This window comes from Triticum urartu, chromosome 2 (assembly GCF_003073215.2).
Source record: "Triticum urartu cultivar G1812 chromosome 2, Tu2.1, whole genome shotgun sequence".
Lineage (NCBI taxonomy): Eukaryota > Viridiplantae > Streptophyta > Magnoliopsida > Poales > Poaceae > Triticum > Triticum urartu.
This window is the reverse complement of record NC_053023.1, coordinates 566,919,864-566,940,822: the sequence shown is the minus strand read 5'-3', so window position 1 is coordinate 566,940,822 and position 20,959 is coordinate 566,919,864. Positions and strand designations below refer to the sequence as shown.

The following is a 20,959-nucleotide window of genomic DNA, read 5'->3' as shown; positions in this document are numbered from 1 at the left end:
GCTGATGCTTCTTCGATCCAGCGCTCGATGGGAGAAGACAAAGGAGGGCAGAGCTTCGCCTGCCGCGCCCATCCTCGAATCCGCCGCCCTGTCCCTCCGCGGGAACGCCGTGATCCAGGGCTTCGCTCGACAAAGGCCTCCCGTGCGGCGCTCTGACCGCCTTCAACCAGGAAAACGGCGGCGGCGCCCAATCCTATTTCGCGAGAGAGAGACGTGGGTCGGGAGAGGGCACAAATCCTCGCCGGCGTCGACCGGCGGCCGGTGCAGCACCGGATCGAGCGTCGCCGGGGTCGGTCGCCTCGTGGCGGCTGAGATCGGGAGGAGAGGGAGAGCTAGCTCGGGTGGTTGCGCCATTATTTGTTGGGCTGCAAACGGGCATGTGGGCCTGATTTACTGGGCCGAAGCGCACGGGCGGGTATTGTTTGGATCGTTTGATGCACACGAAGTGGTTCCCCGAATTAGTACCACCTCGCTTATATATTTTATAAATTGGTGAAAGCGTAAATTTACAAGAAGAAAGCGTATTGTGACGGTGAATTCACGGAGTCAATCTGTACTTTATTATTAGATTAGGGATAGATTAGGGAAGTGCTACGCGTCCGCTGGCTGGTATCTTTAAAAGATCAGCTGGCTCGCGAGCCGTCGGATTTGCCGCATCAAGTGAGTTGAGCGCGTCTCCAGTACTGCAACACATATCTTGTTGCAGAATTATTTCTGCAACATAGGTCTTGTTGCAGAATTTTTTTGCAACGGTTCGTTTTGTTACAAAATAATAATAATTTATAACTAGGGTTTTGTTGCAACTTTTTCTGCAACTGAGGTCTTGTTGCAGAAAATTTCCGCAATAAAGGTTTTGTTGCGAAACTAGACCCGTTAAGTCATTGCAACACCGCATATGTTTCTGAAACATAGCCTTTGTTTCGGAAGCGTATTCAATAAAGAACAGCATGCAAGCCATTGGACGCGTGTCATGTATCGAAGGTGACGGACGCGGCCACTATGATCTGCCGGATGACGGTAAAATTTTTCTTTATTATTATTAGAGAAAGATTTACCTGTTGAGACTCTTGGAGATCCTCTCTCATCTAAGAGTGATCGTATGTTTGAATTAAAAAAAACTACCTGATACACTGAAATGATGATTGTGGGAGGCGTGGCGCTAGAACCGGCTAGATCCGCTGGTCGCAAGGAGGCTAATTAGAGCGCTCCCAGATGCGAGGATGCGTCCTCCACATGTAGTTGCAGGAGGGAGGCCGATAGGGCGAGCGTCTTCGACGTCGAATCCAACGTCTGCATCTAGGCTATGAGCCCTTACAGTTGCGACACAATGCCGTCGAACTTGGCGTTGGTCTCAGAGGCGTGCTGATCTATGGTCTCCATCGCCACCACAATTCTCGCCACTACCACTGTAGGCCCCTTCCTCTTGGGCGCCAGATTGACTCTGAGATCTGCGGTTCCTGCCGAGAGATAGGAATTACGGCAGTAACACTAGGTCGCCGCCAACCACAAATGGACTAACGGGTCACTCTTCCCCTGAGGTTGATCGGCGAGACTACTCATACCAAGTGTGATGTACTCTTGCTAATTCCAATTTATAGAGGACGCAGATCAATGGAGGGAGAGATACAGAGAGAAAGGTGAAAATGGTCTAGTTCTATCGAAACTCAACGACGCCTCACGCTACCTTCATGGGCATTCCTTATTTGGCGCTTCAGAAGCCCGTTTTATTGTTTTCGCAAACGGGCACTTGCACGCGCGTCTAGTTGGGCCGTCCATCTTTCTTTTTTGCCTGTTTTTTAACGAGCAAAAAACCTGCGTGTGTGGGCGTGATTCACACCACGACTTCCTGGTTACATGCTCGTTGTGCTAACCAATTCAGCCACCTCGTCTTTGAGTTTGCTTACAACTTTTTATTTGTTTTCTTCTTTCTTTTTTCTTTCTTCTGGAACGGTTTCGTTCGGCTTTTTCTTTTTTCTTGGAACGGCTTTTTTTTCTTTTTTCTAAATACGTGAACTTTTTTTAGAATTAATGAACTTTTTTTCAAACTTGATGATTATTTTTTAAAAAAATTGATGAACTTTTTCAGATTTGATGTACTGTTTTCAGATATGATGAACTTTTTTCAAATTCGATGAACTTTTTCAAAATTGATTAACCTTTTTTCACATTTGATGAACGCTTTCTAAGATCGACGATCTTTTTTCAAATTTGATGAACTATTTTTCAAATTTGATGAACTTTTTTCAAGATCGATGATTTTGTTTTTAAATTTGTTGATCTTTTTTCAAATGGATGAACTTTTAAAAAAATCGATGAATTTGTTTTTCAAGATTTATGATTTTTTCAGATTTGATTAACCTTTTTTCAAATTCGATGAACGTTTTCCAAAACCATTGATTTTTTCTCAAATTTGTGAACTTTTTGAAGTTTGTACTTTTTTACATCCGTGAACATTTTTGAATTCCCATTTTTTTTCCTTTTTATATTTTTTCTTTTTCTTTTTCCAAAGTCAACAGCCACTAGTCCAAACCGATCGAGCGGCCAGGGGGAACTCGCGAGGATGCGATTGAGCAATCTGGGTCGGTCCACAATCGTGCATGTGTGAGCGCCAGGATCGGCAACCGGCGCCAACAGCGCTGATTAGGAGCTGCCATCTTTGTGCCTATTTTTTTGTTCGCTCGCTTGCTTTGTGCCAGCTTTTGGGACTCCGGCTCCCGGGCCAAACGTTTGTTTCTTCTGGTAGTCTTGGGCCGATGACCAAATGTGGGCCAGGTCATGACAACACCACCCTTGGTGGGTCCATGGTGAAGTTGTGCAGCTTCATTCAGTTTGTCAACCTAGTCGGCTTCGGCTTCGCCATCGGCATTACCATCGCCGCCTCTGTCAGTATGCTGTAAGGAACTAAACTAAATCACATTCCACCAGACTTGCTACCTTTTGTATCTTGTCAATCTTCATGCCCTTTTCGCTGGATTTAGTATGTGTTGTTGACGAACAGAGCGATCAAAGAGGCGGGATGCTTCCACAAGGAAGGGTACATGGGCCATTGCAGAAGTTCTTCCATGAGACTGTTCATTGCCATCTACGGCATCATTTAGATCTTCTTGCAGATCCCAGGCCTGGATGGTATGTGATGGTTGTTAACCCTCGCCACCGTCATGTCCTTCACCTATACCCAGTGGCGGAGCTTCATGAGGGGCAGGGGGCCATGCCCCCCTCCCCCCATACTCTAGGAATTTTTTTAAGTGTATCCCTAATTATTGTGTTAAATATCCATGATTTCTCAGAGTTTATGCATAATTTGTCTTCTTCGCTCCCCCAACTCTAATTAGCCATATCAACAATCTTCATCAAGCTCCGCTACTGCCTATACCACTATCATAATATCCCTCGGCGTTGCGCAGACCAAAGGTATGTGGTCTGGGTAAATTATTGTGATAATTAGACTCGTCGAATGTTGAATGAAGGGAATTTATTGACGACATTGCAACAAAATTTCAGTGAAGGGGGGACTACAGGGCAGCCTCACCGGCGGCGTCATCGGCAATATCGCGGTGATGCAATCTTTAGGCGTTTGGAAACATGGCATACGCCTACGCCTTCTCCACCGTCCAGCACGAGATCCAAGCAATTCCAGATATCTCGATTTGCTTAATTAATGACTTGTCATGTCTTTGTTAATTTGCTTATTGTTGTACCCGGATGGCGGTGTGTTTGTTGATTTGTTCCTTACATACATAATTACTACTGCAGGACACCTTGAAGGCGGTGGCGCCGTCAGAGGCGAAGGTGATGAAGAAGGCGACGACGGTGAGCGTGGCAGTGACTACGGTGATCTACCTGTTGTGTGGATGCATGGGGTACATGGCGTTCGTCAACACGACGTCGGACAACATCCTCACGGCTTTGCCTTCTATGAGCTCTTCTAGCTGGTGGACATGGCCAACGCTATGGCCTTCCACCTGGTCGGCACCTACGAGGTGATTTCCTAGCCTATCTTCGCTTACATCGAGCTTCGGGGCCATGTTCCATGCTTGCGTGTGGGTCTGTGGTACCTGAAGAGCTGAACATAACCAAAACAGTGCACTAATCAGGATTCGACTTTGGCTCATGGTGAAGTTGTGCGGCTCCATTCAGTTTGCCAACCTAGTCGGCTTCAGCTTCGCCATCGGCATTATCATCGCCGCCTCCGTCAGTATGTTGTAAGGAACTAAACTAAATCACACTCCACCACGACTTGCTACCTTTTGTATCTTGTCAATCTTCATGCCCTCTTTGCTGGATTTAGTATGTGTTGTTGACGAACAGAGCGATCAAAGAGGCGGGATGCTTCCACAAGGAAGGGTACATGGGCCATTGCAGAAGTTCTTCCACGAGACTGTACATTGCCATCTACGGCATCGTTTAGATCTTCTCGCAGATCTCAGACCTAGATGGTATGTGATGGTTGTTAACCCTCGCCGCCGTCATGTCCTTCACCTATACCCAGTGGCGGAGCTTCATGAGGGGCAGGGGGCCATGCCCCCCCCATACTCTAGGAATTTTTTTAAATGTATCTTCATCAAGCTCCGCCACTGCCTATACCACCATCAGAATCTCCCTCGGTGTTGCGCAGACCAAAGGTATGTGGTCTAGGTAAATTATTGTGATAATTAGACTCGTCAAATGTTGAATGAAAGGAATTTATTGATGACATTGCAACAAAATTTTAGTGAAGGGGGGACTGCAGGGCAGCCTCATCGGCGGCATCATCGGCAATATCGTGGTGATGCAGTCTTTAGGCGTTTGGAAACATGGCATACGCCTACACCTTCTCCATCGTCCAGCACGAGATCCAAGCAAGTCCAGATATCTCGATTTGCTTAATTAATGACTTGTCATGTCTTTGTTAATTTGCTTATTGTTGTACTCGGATGGGGATGTGTTTGCTAATTTGTTCCTTACATACATAACTACTACTGCAGGACACCTTGAAGGCGGCGGCGCCGTCGAAGGCGAAGGTGATGAAGAAGGTGACGACGGTTTGCGTGGCGGTGACTACGGTGATCTACCTGTTATGCGGATGCATGGCGTACATGGCATTCGGCGACACGACGCCGGACAACATCCTCACGGCTTTGGGACATGGCCAACGATGTGGCTCGATACATTACCTCTCCTCTCACTGAATGCGCATCACCAAAAATCTTGAAATAAATCCAAGAATATATGCGAGCACCAGGACTTGAACTCTGGTGGGCTGGGGATACCACAGTCCTTCTAACCATCCAACCACAGGTTGGTTCGCATCATTATACTAGTACTTACTATTTGTTGTACAAGTTATAGATAGATACTTTACTATATTGTCTATCCGAACAATTGATTAAGTGAAAATACACGCTGCATGGGGTTTGAACAATTCTTTTTCTCAATTTTGGTTTTTTCATGAGGGACCAGAAAAATGGGTTTAAATCTTAGATTTTTCCGTGTTTTTCTTCAAAAGTGTCAAACAAATTTCAAATGAATTTGCGATAATGCCCGGTGAGACCTAAAAATCCATGCAGTTCCTTGAGATTAGCAGGCACTGACCAAGCTTGCACCGCCTGAATTTTCTTGGGATATGCCGATACCCCTTGTGCATTGAACATGAGCCAAATACTCCAATCTGGGCTGAGCAAAGGCACACTTGGATAATTTGATGACCAATTTGTTTTCCCTTAATATGGAGAAAACAACTCTAAGTTGTTGGACATGTTCCTCCAGAGACATGTTGTACACTAGTATGTTGTCCATAAACATCAACACTCCTTTGCACTTAGTCGAAGACAAAGTTCATCACTCCCTGGAAGGTAGCAGGGGTTTCCGACAATCTAAAAGGCATAACCATGAATTCATATAGTCCCTGGTGCATGCAAAAGGTTGTTTTATACTCCTCCCCTTCAGTGAGTCGAATCTGATGGTACCCTGGCAGTAAATATAGTTTGGTGAACCATTGAGCACCTGACAGCTCATCCACAATGGGCTTGACAACTGATAGTCCACACAAAACCTCCATGAGCCATCATTCTTACACACCAACAACACCGGAGAGGCAAAAGGACTCGAACTTAGACGGATTGTACAATTGCGCAGCATCTCTTGAATCTGTCATTTGATTCCATCCTTTTTATGTGGAGTGCAATGGTAGGGGTGTGCACTAATAGGTTGAGCGCCTGGAACCAAATTGATCTTATAATCTTGCGGCCAACGAGGAGGTAAGGCAGTGGGAGCCTGAAACAAATCCCTGTACTCCTCTAGTAACTATGAAATGCAAGCCATAGTATCCAGAGATGCAGAATCATTATTGTCCATGGTCATAAGATCCTCACCTTGATCCTGCTGCAGTTCTTGGATCCGAATCCCATGTTGTACAGCTCCTCGGCGAATCAGCCCGCGAAGTTTCTTTGCAGTCACGATTTACAAGGTATCTTTTTGTCTCGTATACCTTGCAAAGCAAGACGTCGCCCTTCATGTGTGAAACGCATCGAACGTTGGCGCCAATGAACCCACATAGGGCTATGATCTTCCAAGCAGTCACCCCCAAGGATCAGGTCATACCACCCTAAGGACAACACCTTAGCATCCTGACTAAAAGTATAACCTTGAGTCCACCAAGAAAATTGAGGAATAATCCGGGAACCTGTCAAAGTGTCACCTCCTATACAATAACATACCGGGCTGGCGGCATCTCTTGGGACTGAAATTGTAGAGTATTAACCAATTTGGAGTCAATGAAAGAATAATTTGCCCCTGAGTCCACTAATATGAGCACATAATGCTTGCATACTGCGCAGGCGCATAGTACGTCTATTGACCGGTGTAGCAGCCGTGGAAGAGCATGACAACAACATCACTTCTTCGTCAGAACTTGAATCTGTGAGGTGTTGTGGATCAGGCAGATCATTGAAGTATAGTATTTCTAGCAATTCCTCCATGACATGAATTGGGCCTTTATCGAGGCATTTGTGGTCCTGTGACTACATATCTCCACACTTGAAACATATATTCTTGGCTTTGTGACAGGCTCTCAGTGCTTCAAGTTTCTCGACATCTTGTGGTTCTCATCAGTAACCGCAACTTTGCTTGTTCTTTTCTAAAGCCGTAGCAGTAGAGTGTTTGTAGGATGAATGCCCAGAGATCTTCAGAGACCCCATGAGCTTCTTGTTCTGCAATTCCACTTCCTGAAACAAAGCCAGGTAGCTTGTAGTATCGATATCCTCAGGACGATGAAAATTAACAGCAAAATGAATGTCGGGACATAGCCTAGCAAAATAATGCTCAACAAATAACACTTCATGAGTACTGGGATCAACTAAGAGAATGTGATGACGCATGATGCCAAATTTTGTGGTGTACTCCTTAATTAATCCCCCTTTTCGAAAAAACTCCTTAACTAATCCTACTTGTGTGAGCACCAATAGTTGGCGCATATGAAATTGATGCCTATCTTTGCCTCACCTACAGCGAACTACAGTGCACGGCTCCTCCCACAAGTGAAATTTCATACCATTCTGGACTAATTTGAGGTGGAGCGCAGCATTGCCTACTTAATTTAGAGTGACGAATTTCACCTTCATTTGCTCCGAAACCCCATAAATCTCAAAATAGAGCTCACAATTATCTAGCTGCACTTGATAATCGTCCCCATCAAACTTAGGAAAATCAATTTTACGTATACTTCCAACGTGAGGATGATGTGTGTAGTGACTATGGCGCTCGCTAGAGGGAGGCTCGGTATCGAACAGATGATGGTCATGAGTAGGTGATGTCTACTATACAGCTTTATATTCTTGTAGGCTTTATTGGGCCTCCAAACGCAGAGTTTTGGACAACAACAAATTTCCCTCGAGTGGATGGCCTAAAGTTTATCAATCCATGAAGGTGTAGGATGAAGATGGCCTCTCTCAAGCAATCATGCAATTAATTACTCCCTCCATTCACTTTTATAAGACCGTTTAGACATTTAAGATAACACCCAAAACAATTCAATTTGAGCTGTCTAAAACGTCTTATAAAAGTGAATAGAGGGAGTACAAGAAATCTCTTATGTCCGCAACACACACAGTACAATGGTAAATTGTATAGATGCACTAGTTTGGTGAAGAGATGGTGATACAAGTATAATATGGATAGTAAATATAGATTTTTGTAATCTAAAATGATAAAAACAGCAAGGTAGCAAGTGATAAAAATGAGCACAGCGGTATTACAATGCTTGGAAACAAGGCCTAGGGTTCATACTTACACTATTGTGATTTCTCAATAGTACTAACATAATTGAATCGCATAATAATCCCTCAACGTGCGATAAAGAGTCACTTCAAAGTTCTTATCAACAATAAGATGAAATTATTGTAGCTAGCAAAACCACCCAAAGTTATCTTTCCAATCAATCTATTGAGCCATCCCTAAGTGACACAAATAGCCCTAGAGATCATACTACAATAGAACCATATGATACACATCAATCAACTCTAATGTCATCTTTGATACCCCAATGTTACCACGAGTATCCGCGAGTTAATTATTTGATATGAATCAAACAATTTCAGATTCATAATATTCAATCCAACACAAAAAACTTCAAAGAGTATGACTCAATTATCACGGCAAAATATAGAAATGAAAGAACACCGTATGATCTAACTATATTAACAAAGCTCATGGTACATCAAGATCTTGCCAAATCAAGAACACGAGAGAGCGAGAGATCAAACACATAGCTACTGCTACATAGCATCAGCCCCAAGGGTGAACTACTCCTTCACCATCATGGAGGCCGCGGGGATGCTGAAGATGGCCTCTAGTGATGGCTTCACCCTCCGACAGAGTACCAGGAAAGGCCTCCATATGAGATCGCTTAGGAACAGAGGTTTGCGGCGACGGATGAGAAGTTCTAGGTTAACTTTCGGTTTTTTCCAATATATAAGAATTTTCAGCGCTGGAATCACGCCAGGAGGGGTCACGGGGGGCCCACAAGGCACTAGGGTGCGCCCCTGCCTTGTGGGCCCCTATGAGTCTTCTGGTGCTCCCCCGAAACTTCTTGAGTCTCTTGCCTTTCAGAAAAAAAATCATCAAAAATTTTCATCGTGTTTGGACTTCGTTTGGTATGGATTTTCTGGAAACAAAAAACAACCAGAAAACAACAACTAACACTGGCCACTAGATTAATATGTTAGTCCATGAAAATAGTATAAAAATGCACCAAAACCATATAGAACTCATGTAAATATAGCATGAATACTTTATAAATTATAGATACGTTGGAGACATATCCGTAGGCATACCGTTAGCCGGAGGAAGATCGGGGAATCGAGGATTCCCCAGAATTGCCCCCTTGGAAGATGTAGCCTGTCATGCCTGTTGGGACGATCAGCTCTATCAGCGTGCATGACGACGGTGGGAGGCATGGCGCTGGATCGGCTGGTCGCTGGGAGGCTAACTCGAGTGCCCCCAGATGCAAGGACACGTCCTCCGCGTGTAGTTGTAGGAGGGGCCCGATGCGGCCAGTGTCTTCGACTTCGAATCCATCGTCTACATCCAGTCTGTGAGGGCATCTCCAGTCGTTGGCCCCCCAAGGGGCGTCTAAAAGCGCCGCCTGGGGGTGAGCCGGCGCAAAAAATGGCCCTGGGGGCGAGTCGGTCCCCAGCCGTCGGCCCCCAGGGCCGCCCCCAGGCGCGTATTTAAAAGAAAAGGACCGTTCGGCGAAGTTATGATAAAAACTAGTTAAATTTCGGCCAAACATGGCAAATTTTGGTGAAATTCGCGCATTTTCATTACATTACCCTAATCTAAAAAAAGGGCTGAAGTCGTCGCCGCCATCGTCGTCGTCGGCCTTCTCCTCCTTAACGCGGGCGCCCCTGCTGGACCCCTGCCCGGGGTCACCATGGCGGACTGGCGGCGGCGCGTCGTCGTCGTCGTCGTTGTCGCTGTCGCATAAGACGACGACCCCGTCTTCAACGCGGCCGCGTCGGCGCTCCTCGAAGCGGCGCAGGGCGGCGCGCTGGCGTTCCTTCTCCTTCTCCCGGCACGCCTTCTCCATCGTAATGGAGTCCTGGCGCGCCCATTCTAGGGCCACGTCGTCGTCGTCGAACTCCGCCTCCACCGGCGCCAGCCCCGACTCCATCTTCGGCTTGACGAAGCGCGGAGGAGCCGACGAGGAGGGGGCGCGCCGGCCGCCCTCGTTGATGACGATGCCGACGCTGCGAGTGCGCCGACCGATTGGCGTCTCCGGCGTCTCCGCCGCGGGCTCGGCCTTGACGCCGAGAAGCGCCGGGGAACCGGAGGAGTGGGAAGATGAGCGAGAGGAGGAAGACGAGGAGGAGGCGAACCTCCTTGGCGCCCATGCGCGTCGGTGTTGCGACGGGGCGGCCCCCGTCGCAGGATAGGTCAACGGCGGGTTGTTGCCGCCGTCGAGGTGCGTCAGCACGCCCTCCAGCGTGCGGCCCGGGACGCCCCACCACAGGTGGCGCCCCACGCTGTTCTTCACGCCGCCGACCACCGGCGCGTCGTTGGTGGAGGCCAGGCGCTGCTGCTGGCGGTGCTGGAAGTACGCCGCCCAAGCCGCGTGATTGCCGGCGGCGTACTGGGGAAGGGAGCGCTTGTCGTCGGTCAGGGAGGCGCGCACGACCTCGGCCTCCTCGGCGAAGTACGTGGGCTTCGCCACGGCGTCGGGTAACGAGGGAACGAGCACTCCCCCGTCGCTGAGCCGCCACCCCGGCGGCCCGACGCGCATGTCCGGCGGTGCCGGCATATTCGCCTGGAACAGGAGCCAGGACTCCTGTTCGCGGAGCGAACGGCGGCCGAAGCCGTTCGCCGCCGCCTCGTCTCCGGGGAAGCGCTCTGCCATGGCAACGGGCTCGGCGGTGGTAGAGAGGAGAGAGAGGGGCTGCCGGTGGCGCTCGGGAGAGGAAGACGGAGACGGAGAGAGAGGGGTTGGGCGGCGGCGAGGGACGAGTCTGGTGTGGGCACCGGCGAGAACCGCCGGCTTTTATAGCCGCTCCGCGCCCGTGTGTACGCGTGCGAGGGAGGGGAGGCGTCGGCGCGCCGTACCGAGACGCGCCGCCCGTGAGGAATCAATGGCAAGGCTGACCGGCGGCAGCCTTGCCATTGATTCCCCGCGGGAACCGAGGCAGTTGGGGGGAGACGAGCCGCCGTGTCCCTGACGCGGCTGGCCCGCGGCTTTTTCGCGCCAAAACAGTTCGCCCCGGCGCCCCCCAGCGTGCCGGGTTCGGCCTGGATCCGCCGGCGCTGTTTTCGGCTCAGGCCGGCGAAAATCGGGTCCTGGAGGCACGACTGGACCGTTTTTTCGATATCAGCGCAGAAAAAACGTTTGGAGAGGCCTTCTTGAGGGCGTGGCTGGCAGTTGGAGCACGATGTCATCGAGCTTGGCGTTGGTCTCCGAGGCGTGTTGTTCTACGGTTTCCATCGTTGCCATAATTCTCGCGTCCACCACCGTAGGCCCCTTCCTCTTGGGCGCCAGATTGACTCCGAGATCTGGAGTTCCTACCGAGAGATAGGAATTACGGCAGAAATGCTAGGTCGCCGCCAACCACAAATGGACTAACGGGTCACTCTTCTCCTGAGGTTGATCGACGAGACTACTCATACCAAGTGTGATGCACTCGCTTGTCAATTCCAATTTATATAGGAGGAATATCAGGGGAGGGAGAGATACAGAGAGAAAGAGAGAAATGGTCACGTTTCTATTGTTTTCGCAAACAGGCGCTCGTGCCCGCGTCTAGTTGGGCTGCCAATCTTTCTTTTTTCCCTATTTTTTAACAAGCAAAACACCTGCGTGCGTGGGCGTGATTCAAACTGCGACTTCCTTGTTACTAGTAATCTTGCACGTGCAACGCACATCTCTACTAATACTCGTTTTGAAGATTGAAAATAGTTTCATGCCAGCGGGATACATCTATTCCTAACTAAAAACACAACAGTTTTAATTACATAAGTTTGGACGTGCAACACACAATAAAAGCTCAGCAAGAAATTTTCTCCGCCCCATCTAAATATACGTGAACAAAATAAGCCACTAATCTTTTTTTAAATTAGACCAATGCTCCCTTGATCAATTGAAATTTCATAAATTTGGTACCTTGAATAACTACTGAGGGAACATAAAAGGACTTACATATCTTTTCTAAATATACAATGTATATCTTCATCAAAGTCTTCTATGTTGTAATTCAGCTTCATGTGCATATAATTCCTAATGTTAGCAATGATGGACATTAAGATATGGCCAATCCAAACATCAAGAAATGACAAAGTGGAGTAGAGCTAACACAACTCATGGCATCTTAATTCAAAATATGAAATTAAAATGTCATGTAAATTTAAATTAGCATAGCTCACACGTAGCAAAATTTAAGGTGTCTGTGCAAAATATTTGGATGGCAACAAATGTAACACAAAATGGTAGATTCCGCAAAATCTGCTCCCTGTAGCTTCGTTGAGGATGGGGACGGCGAGGATTCACGTGCTAGATGTTGGATCCGTGCTCGGGTGGCCGAACCATTGTTGGGGAGGACATGCATCAGCCGGAGGGGCGAGCGGGATAGGGGAACCTGTACATGTTTCTATACATTCAGTTCAGTCTGTTTTGTAGCAAGTGCAGTTCATTCTGTTCAGAGTTAAACATGGAAGGCATGTGCATTTGGAACAAGACCTTCCTCAGTAACAGTGTTTATCAATTAAAGCATGCGTTTGAAACAAAAACTAAATAAGAAACATTTATCAAATTTAGATCAGTGTATCCACTAAGTCCTAAAATCATGCAAAGCACTATCACCAACAGACGGTAACATTTCATGCCATTCTTCAATCTGTATGTGTGGGCTTATAATCAATACGCCTCGAGTGCAACTCAGCAAGCAAGTGCATGCATTTCGTACATATGCAGGCATCACACAAACAGAGTGCAAGGCCATAATTTGCAAACTGTAGTCGCTAGCTAGCAGGTAGCAGCATGCACGAAGAAGCTAGCTAGTTTGTGCTCCAGTCTTCGGTTTCTATTTTCATAATGGTAACAAAATGCATCAATTTCAGGGTTCAAATCAACAGAAACAGCAGAAAATTCAATGGAGACAAACACTCCAATCCATCCTGATATCCCCTAGATATGAACCAACGATCCATCAAAAGTAGGTTAATTTAACAGGTATGACGTTACTATAAATCTATTACCTGCTTGGTCTTGGATTCAGCTTGTAAGATCTCCAGCACCTCCCTGTCAAGGTTGACCCCGTACTGCGCTTACACATTCATCTCCATGAACTCCAACAAAGGGATCAGAGCTTCACTTGCAGGTAAAACCACATACAACAGTGTCAGTTGCAATCTTTGCGAAACAGAAAAGAGAAGAACTCGATGTCTTGATATATACGTGTACTGGTGCTGTTCCAGAGGCCCTTGTGATGGCGTTTGCTCCCGCCTTGGGGAGGACGCCATGCGCGCCCCGTGGAGACCGGAAGGACCTCCGTCGCCGCACTGGCAAGCGGCGCCTGAGCTCTCTTGGCCGACATCAAGGAGGCGATGCGGCGAATGGCGCCCTCCGGCGTGGCTGCCAGCGGACACGACCACTCCCGCGGCAGCTGGTCCTCATACACGGCCACAACATCTCCCGGCGGGCGGCGCTACATGCCCTTCCGGCGCCCTCCGGCTGAAGCGGCAGCCGACCCGGTAGGACGTCCTGGTGGCGAAGGCGTTTTGCCAAGACAGATCGTATCGAGATCGAGGGGACGTGATTTGAGTGAGATTAGTTTTCAGGGGAGAACGTGCGTGATGTGTGCGTGCATTGGATTAGTGGCTAGTTAGCGGGAGGCAGCAGTTTTGTTTTACTTTGAAAGAGGCAGTAGAGGATAGCGGCCAGGCTAATGGCATGGTGGGTAATTAAAGCATAAAACATGTTTAGTACGTTGGAGCAATGTAGATCGTCATATCACACGATTTGATGGATAAGATGAACTGGTTCTCCGCCCTTTCGTGCTTTTATAGGGGTAGTAGATATGCACGCCGCGCTAACCAACTCAGCCACCTCATCTTTGTGTTTCCTTACAGTTTTTTTGTTTTTTCTTGGAACGGTTTCGTTCGGCTTTTTTCTTTTCTTTGTTTGTTTTTTCCTTTTTCCTTTTGCTAAATGTGTGATTTTTCTTTTCAAAATTGATGATTTTTTTTCAAACTCAAAGATTTTTTTTTCAAAATTGATGAACTTTTCCAAATTTGATGTACGTTTTTCAGATACGATGATTTTTTCCCCAAATTAGATGAACTTTTTGCAAAATCAATGATTTTTTCCAATATCAATGAATTTTCAATTTTGATTTTTTTTCATATTCGATGAAATTTTTCAAGATCGATGATTTTTTCAAGTTTTTGAACATTTTTTCAAATTTGATGAATTTTTTAAAAATGATAAACTTTTTTCAAGATCTATGAACTTTTCCAAATTTGATTAACCTCTTTCCAATATTTTTTTCAATTTCTTTTTCCAAAATTATTGATTTTTTCCTCAAATTCGTGAACTTTTTTGAAGTTTGTGATTTTTGTACATCCATGAACATTTTTTAATTCCTGATCCCCCCCCCTTTTTCTTTTCCTTTTCCAAAGTCAACGGGGATCGATCGAGGGACCAGGGGGGAACTGGCGAGGATGCAACCGGCGCCAACAATGCCGATTAGGAGCTGACGTCTTCGTGCCTATTTGTTCCTTAGTTCCCTTGCTTTGTGCCAGCTTTTGGGACTCCAGCTCCCGGGCCAAACGTCTGTTTCCTCCGGTAGCCTTGGGCCGGTAGCCTTGGGCCGACGACCAGATGTGGGCCAGGTCATGAAAGCACCGCCCTTGGTGGGTCCATGGTGAAGCTCTGCGGCTCCATTTAGTTCGTCAACCTAGTCGGCTTCGCCATCGGCATTACCATCGTCGCCTCCGTCAGTATGTTGTAAGGAACTAAACTAATTCAGACTCCACCACGACTTGCTACCTGTTGTATCTTGCCAATCTTCATGCCCTTTTTGCTGGATTTCATATGTGTTGCCGATGAACAGAGCGATCAAGGAGGCGGGATGCTTCCACAAGGAAGGGCACATGGGTCATTGCAGAAGTTCTTCCACGACACTGTACATTGCCATCTACGACATCGTTGAGTTCTTCTTCTCGCAGATCCCAGGCTTGAATGGTACTCCCTCCATTCCAAAATATAGTGCGTCCGCGCTTTCCGAGGTCCAACTTTGACCATAAATTTAACCAACGAGACCATCTGCGGCGGGAGAAAAAAATATATAATTGAAAACTTCTTTCGAATACGAATTCACTGATATAATTTTTGCTCCCGCCACAATCGGTCTTGGTAGTTAAATCTCCGGTCAAAATTAAAGCATGGAGATAGAGGAAGCACTACATTACGGAATGGAGGGAGTATGTGATGGTTCTGTTAACACTCGCCATTGTCATGTCCATCACCTATACCCAATGGCGGAGTTTCATGAGGGCAAGGGGGGGCATAGCCCCCTCCCCCCTCCCCTCATACTTTATAAAAAGTCTTAAGTGTATTCTTGATTATTGATTTAAATATCCATGGTTTCTTAGAGTTTATGCATAAGTTGTCTTTGCCCCCTCACCAATCTTCATCAAGCTCCGCCACTACCTATACCACCATTTCGTCGGAGGTAGTGGTGACTGCTGACGTCGCGGACTACTTAGTATTATTATTATGAGCTAATTACATTTTTGGTGCATAAACTTGTACTCGAGGTATACATTTGACTACATTTCCGTTATTTACCGTTAACTCTCCACGTCAGCTAACTGAACATAATCAAAAACAGTGAGCTATTCAGGTTTCGAACTCGATAAATTACGTTGCACGAGTGGGATCCTAACCATTATACTACTTACTATTGGTTGCACAAATTATAGATATATACTTTACTATATGTCTATCCGAACAATTAATTAAGTCAAAATACACGTTGCATGGGGTCTGAACATTTTTTTTCTCAATTTCGATTTTTTTTCGGGAGGGACCAGAAAAACGGGTTTAAATCTCGGTTTTTTTTCTGTGTTTTTCTGCAAAAGTGTCAAACAAATTTCGAATTTAATGTTTTCAGTGTAGGAATATATTGTCTTTAACTCCATAGATGGCAAGCTATGGTTAATGACACAACATACTTTGGGCTCCTTTGAATCAAAGGAATTTCATAGAATTTTTGGAGGATTAGAATCTTTAGGAACTTTGCTATGTTGGTCGTTTAATTATAGGATTAAATCTTATATAGGATTGTTTTTCCTAAGGAATCATTTGTACTATATGTTATAGGAAATCCAGCAACCACTTCAATCTCTTTTTAGAACTTATTTGTTTCTTCTGTGAAATACTCTTTGCTTCAAATGAACATTTCATCGTGATCGTGTATTTTTCCTTTTTTTAGGGAAATGTATTTCCCTCTTTTGAGAATCCTGGGAATCAACGAGGCCAGTTACTTCACACGAGTGGGCTGGTCCAACTAAGGGCCTAAGAGGGCAGTGGTCGAAGCCTGTATTTCTCCCCCAAAGCAGTAAAACCCATCGAAAGTACAAAACCCTTCTCGCCTCCGCCGCCGCCGCCGCTTGCCGACGGAGCCCGTAGAACCCCGAGTCCTCTATAGACCCCTTCTTGTCAGAACCCTCATGGCGCTCCTCCTGCGGCGAGGCGCCGCAGTCGCCGCCCGCACCCTGCGCGCCGCCGCCGCCTCCTCTGCTTCCACCTCCGTCCACCGCCTACCGACCGCCGGATCCCTTGCCGCCGCAAGAAACCTGCCCACCACGCACTTTTTCCTCCTTGAGATCCGGAGGGGCTTCGCGAAAGGGAAGAAATCGAGTAAGTTGCCGCACCCGCCCTCCTCGACTCACCTTGCCCCTTAGATGCTGTTTGGTAGAAGGCCACTATGTTTTGTTTGTTCCTTGTTAGGTCTTCTCTATTCGATTCCGTAATTCTTAAATCAGTGCACTGCAATTACCTTGTGGGATGGATCATTATAGGGATGTAATCAGAGACTTGATATTCTTGCTTCTTGGTCATTGCCTAGAGAATGATAGTCGAAGTGATACCGTTGAGGCCGCTCCTGATATCGGGCCGACTGTCAAATCGGCCGCGACTGCACAAATGGACACTGCCGTCGTTGCGCTGTCGCGAGAGCTGAGTAAACTTCGGACAGGGAGAGCTTCTCCTGGTATAATTATGATTTGCATCTTCATTGTGTCATTGTTTCTGCTGGCCAATGCTGTTGATGTAACCGATGTATTCTGCAGGCATGCTTGACCACATCATGGTGGAAACTGGGGATGTTAAAGTTGGACTGAGTCGTATTGCTGTTGTTTCTGTCCTAGATTCGCATACCCTATCAGTGATGCCCTATGATCCTAATGTAAGAGCCTTTCTTCATTATATAGATAGTAAATCTGACAAATTAATACATTTTGATACCACTTCGGTGCATCACGTGCAGGAGCCCGCAATGCCATAATTTCATGTATGCTTTCGTGTTCGGGGAAAAATGTGTGTGCTATGTTTGGTCCTAACCTTAATGAGTTATTTATAAGTCCCTCAACTCCAAAACCACTAAAACTCAGTCCCTCAACTAATTAAACCGGATACTTTTCGTCCCTGGTAACACTTAAGGTGGTTTTAGTCTGACATAGAGCTTGTTCAGCTATATTCGGTTCAGACTATGTTCAGCTATATTCGGTCCAGACTATGTCCAACTAAATTCAGTACAACGCTCTGAAATGTCTAGACTATTTTCAGTTATATTCAGATTTTGTTAAGCTATGTTCTCTACAATTTATTCAATTCAAACTATGGCATACACTTTCTTTGTTCAGACCTTGTCGGACTGTCCAGTTTTGGGACAAAATATATTATCAATGAAATGCTGAACATATGTTGGAGTTGCCCAGGATGAAGAAAGAAACTCATGCGCGCACACATGGTCAAGCTCTATGCAGAGCACTCCTGCCACAGCCACTTCTAATGCGTACCATTACTGTCAACACATAGTCAGATTGCTCAATTGCTGGACATTCAATTGCCATGCAATGTGGCAGCAAACAGAATTTTCCATGACAAATTAGCATAGTCAGATTACATACCACTTCAAGTTCTCACCGACTTATCTACAAATTAGTACTCAATTGCCTACATATACATCATGAAAGCGTACACAACTGCTGTGATGAAACACATCAATACAACAAACTGCATCACATTCCTCTTCTTCTGCACTTGTAAGTCAACAGTCTTCTCCAGCAGCAGCTCATCCTTCTGCATCAACAACTCGTACAGCTGCGGCTTGAACTTGCCGAGGACGCCATCTGCTTGAACTGGCTCCACAATTCGCCGTGCGCCCCTGCCCAAGTCGCCGTCGCCATCACTTGGTCTCATGGGTCAAGAGCGCCGCGTGCCGTGCCCAGGTACGCAGCAGACAGCCACCGCCCTGCCTAGGTCGCCACCGGGCCAGACCGCCGCTGCCTAAATCGCCACCGCCGCCCGCTCTGTTTTGTGAGTGAGAAAGGGGATCAAAAAATGAGAGAGAGCGAGCCGGCAGGGTGCCCGCTAGTAGTCAAAACCAGGCTACATGGCCCATTTTAGTCGAAACCAGGGTCCATGTCATACTATAACCACCTTAAGCGTTACCAGGGATGAAAAGTATCCAGTTTAATTAGTTGAGGGACTGAGTTTTGGTGGTTTTGGAGTTGAGGGACGATTTCTGAACTTTTGCTAGAGTTCAGGGATGAAAAATATACTTATCCCTATAAGTTATTAGCATGACAAGATAGTCACTGCGACGCGTGGGGGAAAAATAGACATATGCTCTAGTGATGTAGCGGTCTGGCAAGCGATATACTATGAATTCTGCGTCGAAGAAATGGTGCCCACTAATGCTACTGCAGGCCCTACAAATGTTATTTAGCACAATGATTTTAACTTCTTAAACTTCTTGTGACTGATTCTAACCAATTGTTGTACAGACAATGAAGTCTATTGAGAATGCAATCGCTTCATCTCCATTGGGCATCAATCCAACCCCTGACGGCAGTAGGATTATTGCAGCTGTACCTCCGTAAGTGTAAATTGTAATGTTACTGTTATTGTTTATCGTAGGTCTGTGCTTACCTGTAAGTGATTTAAGAGTTACTCCCTCCATTCACAAATATAATATGTTCTAACTTTTTTGTGAATCGGATGTATATAGACATGTTTTAGTGTATTTGTTTGCTCATTTCAGTCAGTATGTAGTCCATATTGAAATATCCAAACATCTTATATTTGTGAACGGAGGGAGTACTTTCTAGGTCCACTACTGTCCACAAACTTGCGATAAGTTGCACTCATATTTATCATCTTTTTTACTACATGCACTTTCTGGTCTTAAATTTGTTTGCGCCTTCTAATTTAATTTGTCCCTGTGCAGATTGACGAAAGAGACTATGCAGGTAAGATTAACTAAGCTTAAATCTCACTTTTATTCTTGAAACTACTAATGAATTTTCTGGTCTTGAATATAGGCAATGTGTAAGGTTGTTACTAAATCTGCTGAGGATTTCAAGCAAAGTATTAGAAGAGCACGCCAAAAGGTAATTTTACATTACTCTCGTTTCTTCAATTTATGATGATCGATGTTTTGAAGGCTTAGTTGGATATTTGTAGTGTCACTGTATGGTTCATTCAGGCAATTGTCACCGGGTATATGTTTTCTTTTGGGACTTGCATTTAGGAGAGAGCTATGAATTTTATGATGTAGTATTTCTCATATGATATCTGTTGAAAGAGGGTGCGCTTACTCCACTTGTCCTCTGGCCTATTATAAGAGTTAGAATTAGAAAACCATGCGACAGTATTATGACCTCATGAAGGGAACGGTGCTGAAGACTACTAAATTGATCTATATAATTGTATTCTTACTCTACAGTTTTCCTTGTGTATAATGTTCACTGTCATGCTGTAGTATTTTCTGAATATACGGCTTGTCCTAGCATTTGATCCTCACGACTACTCATGTTTCTCTGAAATATTAGGATTCAATTTCGATTCTCTTATGCCCTTTCGTATTATTACATTATATATATGCATTTCCCTTGTGTTTCCAGGCACTTGATACAATAAAGAAATCTTCATCTAGCATGCCAAAGGATGATATAAAGCGACTCGAGAAAGAAGTGAGTACTGAACAATGTTCTCAAAGGGAATATGTTGTGTGGTAGTAAATATCTTACACATTATGTTTCCTCCAGGTCGAAGAATTGACCAAGAAGTTCATCAAGTCGGCAGATGATATGTGCAAGGCCAAGGAGAAGGAAATCTCTGGAAGCTGAACCTGTCCATCTAGCTGATGTTCCTTCCTTCGTTTACCTTACACAACTTCGATGCCAGTGATGTTGAGCCACTGAGGTGCCGCAGCCATATCAAAGATAATAGTTTTACCTTGTGGCATTGTAGCCATATTGTTAGCAATTCAAAACAATGTGATAGCCAGGACAAGCTGGCAGGTGTTGGTGATGCAACTTTGATTATGGTGTAGGTAGCCACGAATTGATACTTGAGAATGAAAACTGATTTAGTGTGCCCATTATGGTTTCTCCTGTTCAGCCGTTGTACTATGCCTGGCCGTCTGTCGGAGTCTTATCTGTTACTAGCTGTGATTACCCACATAATCTTGATCAATAGGTCGCTTTTGGTATGTTTTCGTGGACTAAAATGCTACTCCCTCCATCCCAAAATCAAAATATAAGATCATTTAAACCCTTTCCTAGCCCTTTCTCGACTTGATGAACTTGGTCAATTCTTCGACCTGGAGCCAACATTGACCTCTTTTCCAACCACAACTACTTCCGTCTCAAAATATATTCCAAAATGTAAGATCATTTTTTACATTATCATAAGTCGTGTCGATTTCCTCCA

The 20,959-nt window shown here is 45.8% G+C and overlaps 1 protein-coding gene across 1 annotated transcript; it reads left to right on the top strand.

The window, feature by feature from the left end:
* Positions 1-16,556: 16,556 nt before the first annotated feature.
* Positions 16,557-20,625, top strand: LOC125538812 (ribosome-recycling factor). The gene is made up of 8 exons (XM_048702109.1): positions 16,557-16,879; positions 17,088-17,231; positions 17,311-17,426; positions 19,030-19,121; positions 19,473-19,494; positions 19,567-19,635; positions 20,149-20,217; positions 20,293-20,625. Exons 1-8 carry the CDS (start codon positions 16,690-16,692, stop codon positions 20,371-20,373), a joined length of 783 nt encoding a protein of 260 aa, XP_048558066.1. The 5' UTR covers positions 16,557-16,689; the 3' UTR covers positions 20,374-20,625.
* Positions 20,626-20,959: the final 334 nt, after the last annotated feature.

What these genes read in the sequence shown, in the direction of transcription:
- LOC125538812 (XM_048702109.1), top strand. Translation starts at nt 16,690, where the DNA reads ATGGCGCTCCTCCTGCGGCGAGGCGCCGCAGTCGCCGCCCGCACCCTG. An exon ending in TGATGCCCTATGATCCTAAT is followed by an intron (nt 17,427 to 19,029) that starts GTAAGAGCCTTT and finishes ATTGTTGTACAG; the next exon opens with ACAATGAAGTCTATTGAGAA. An exon ending in TGACGAAAGAGACTATGCAG is followed by an intron (nt 19,495 to 19,566) that starts GTAAGATTAACT and finishes TCTTGAATATAG; the next exon opens with GCAATGTGTAAGGTTGTTAC.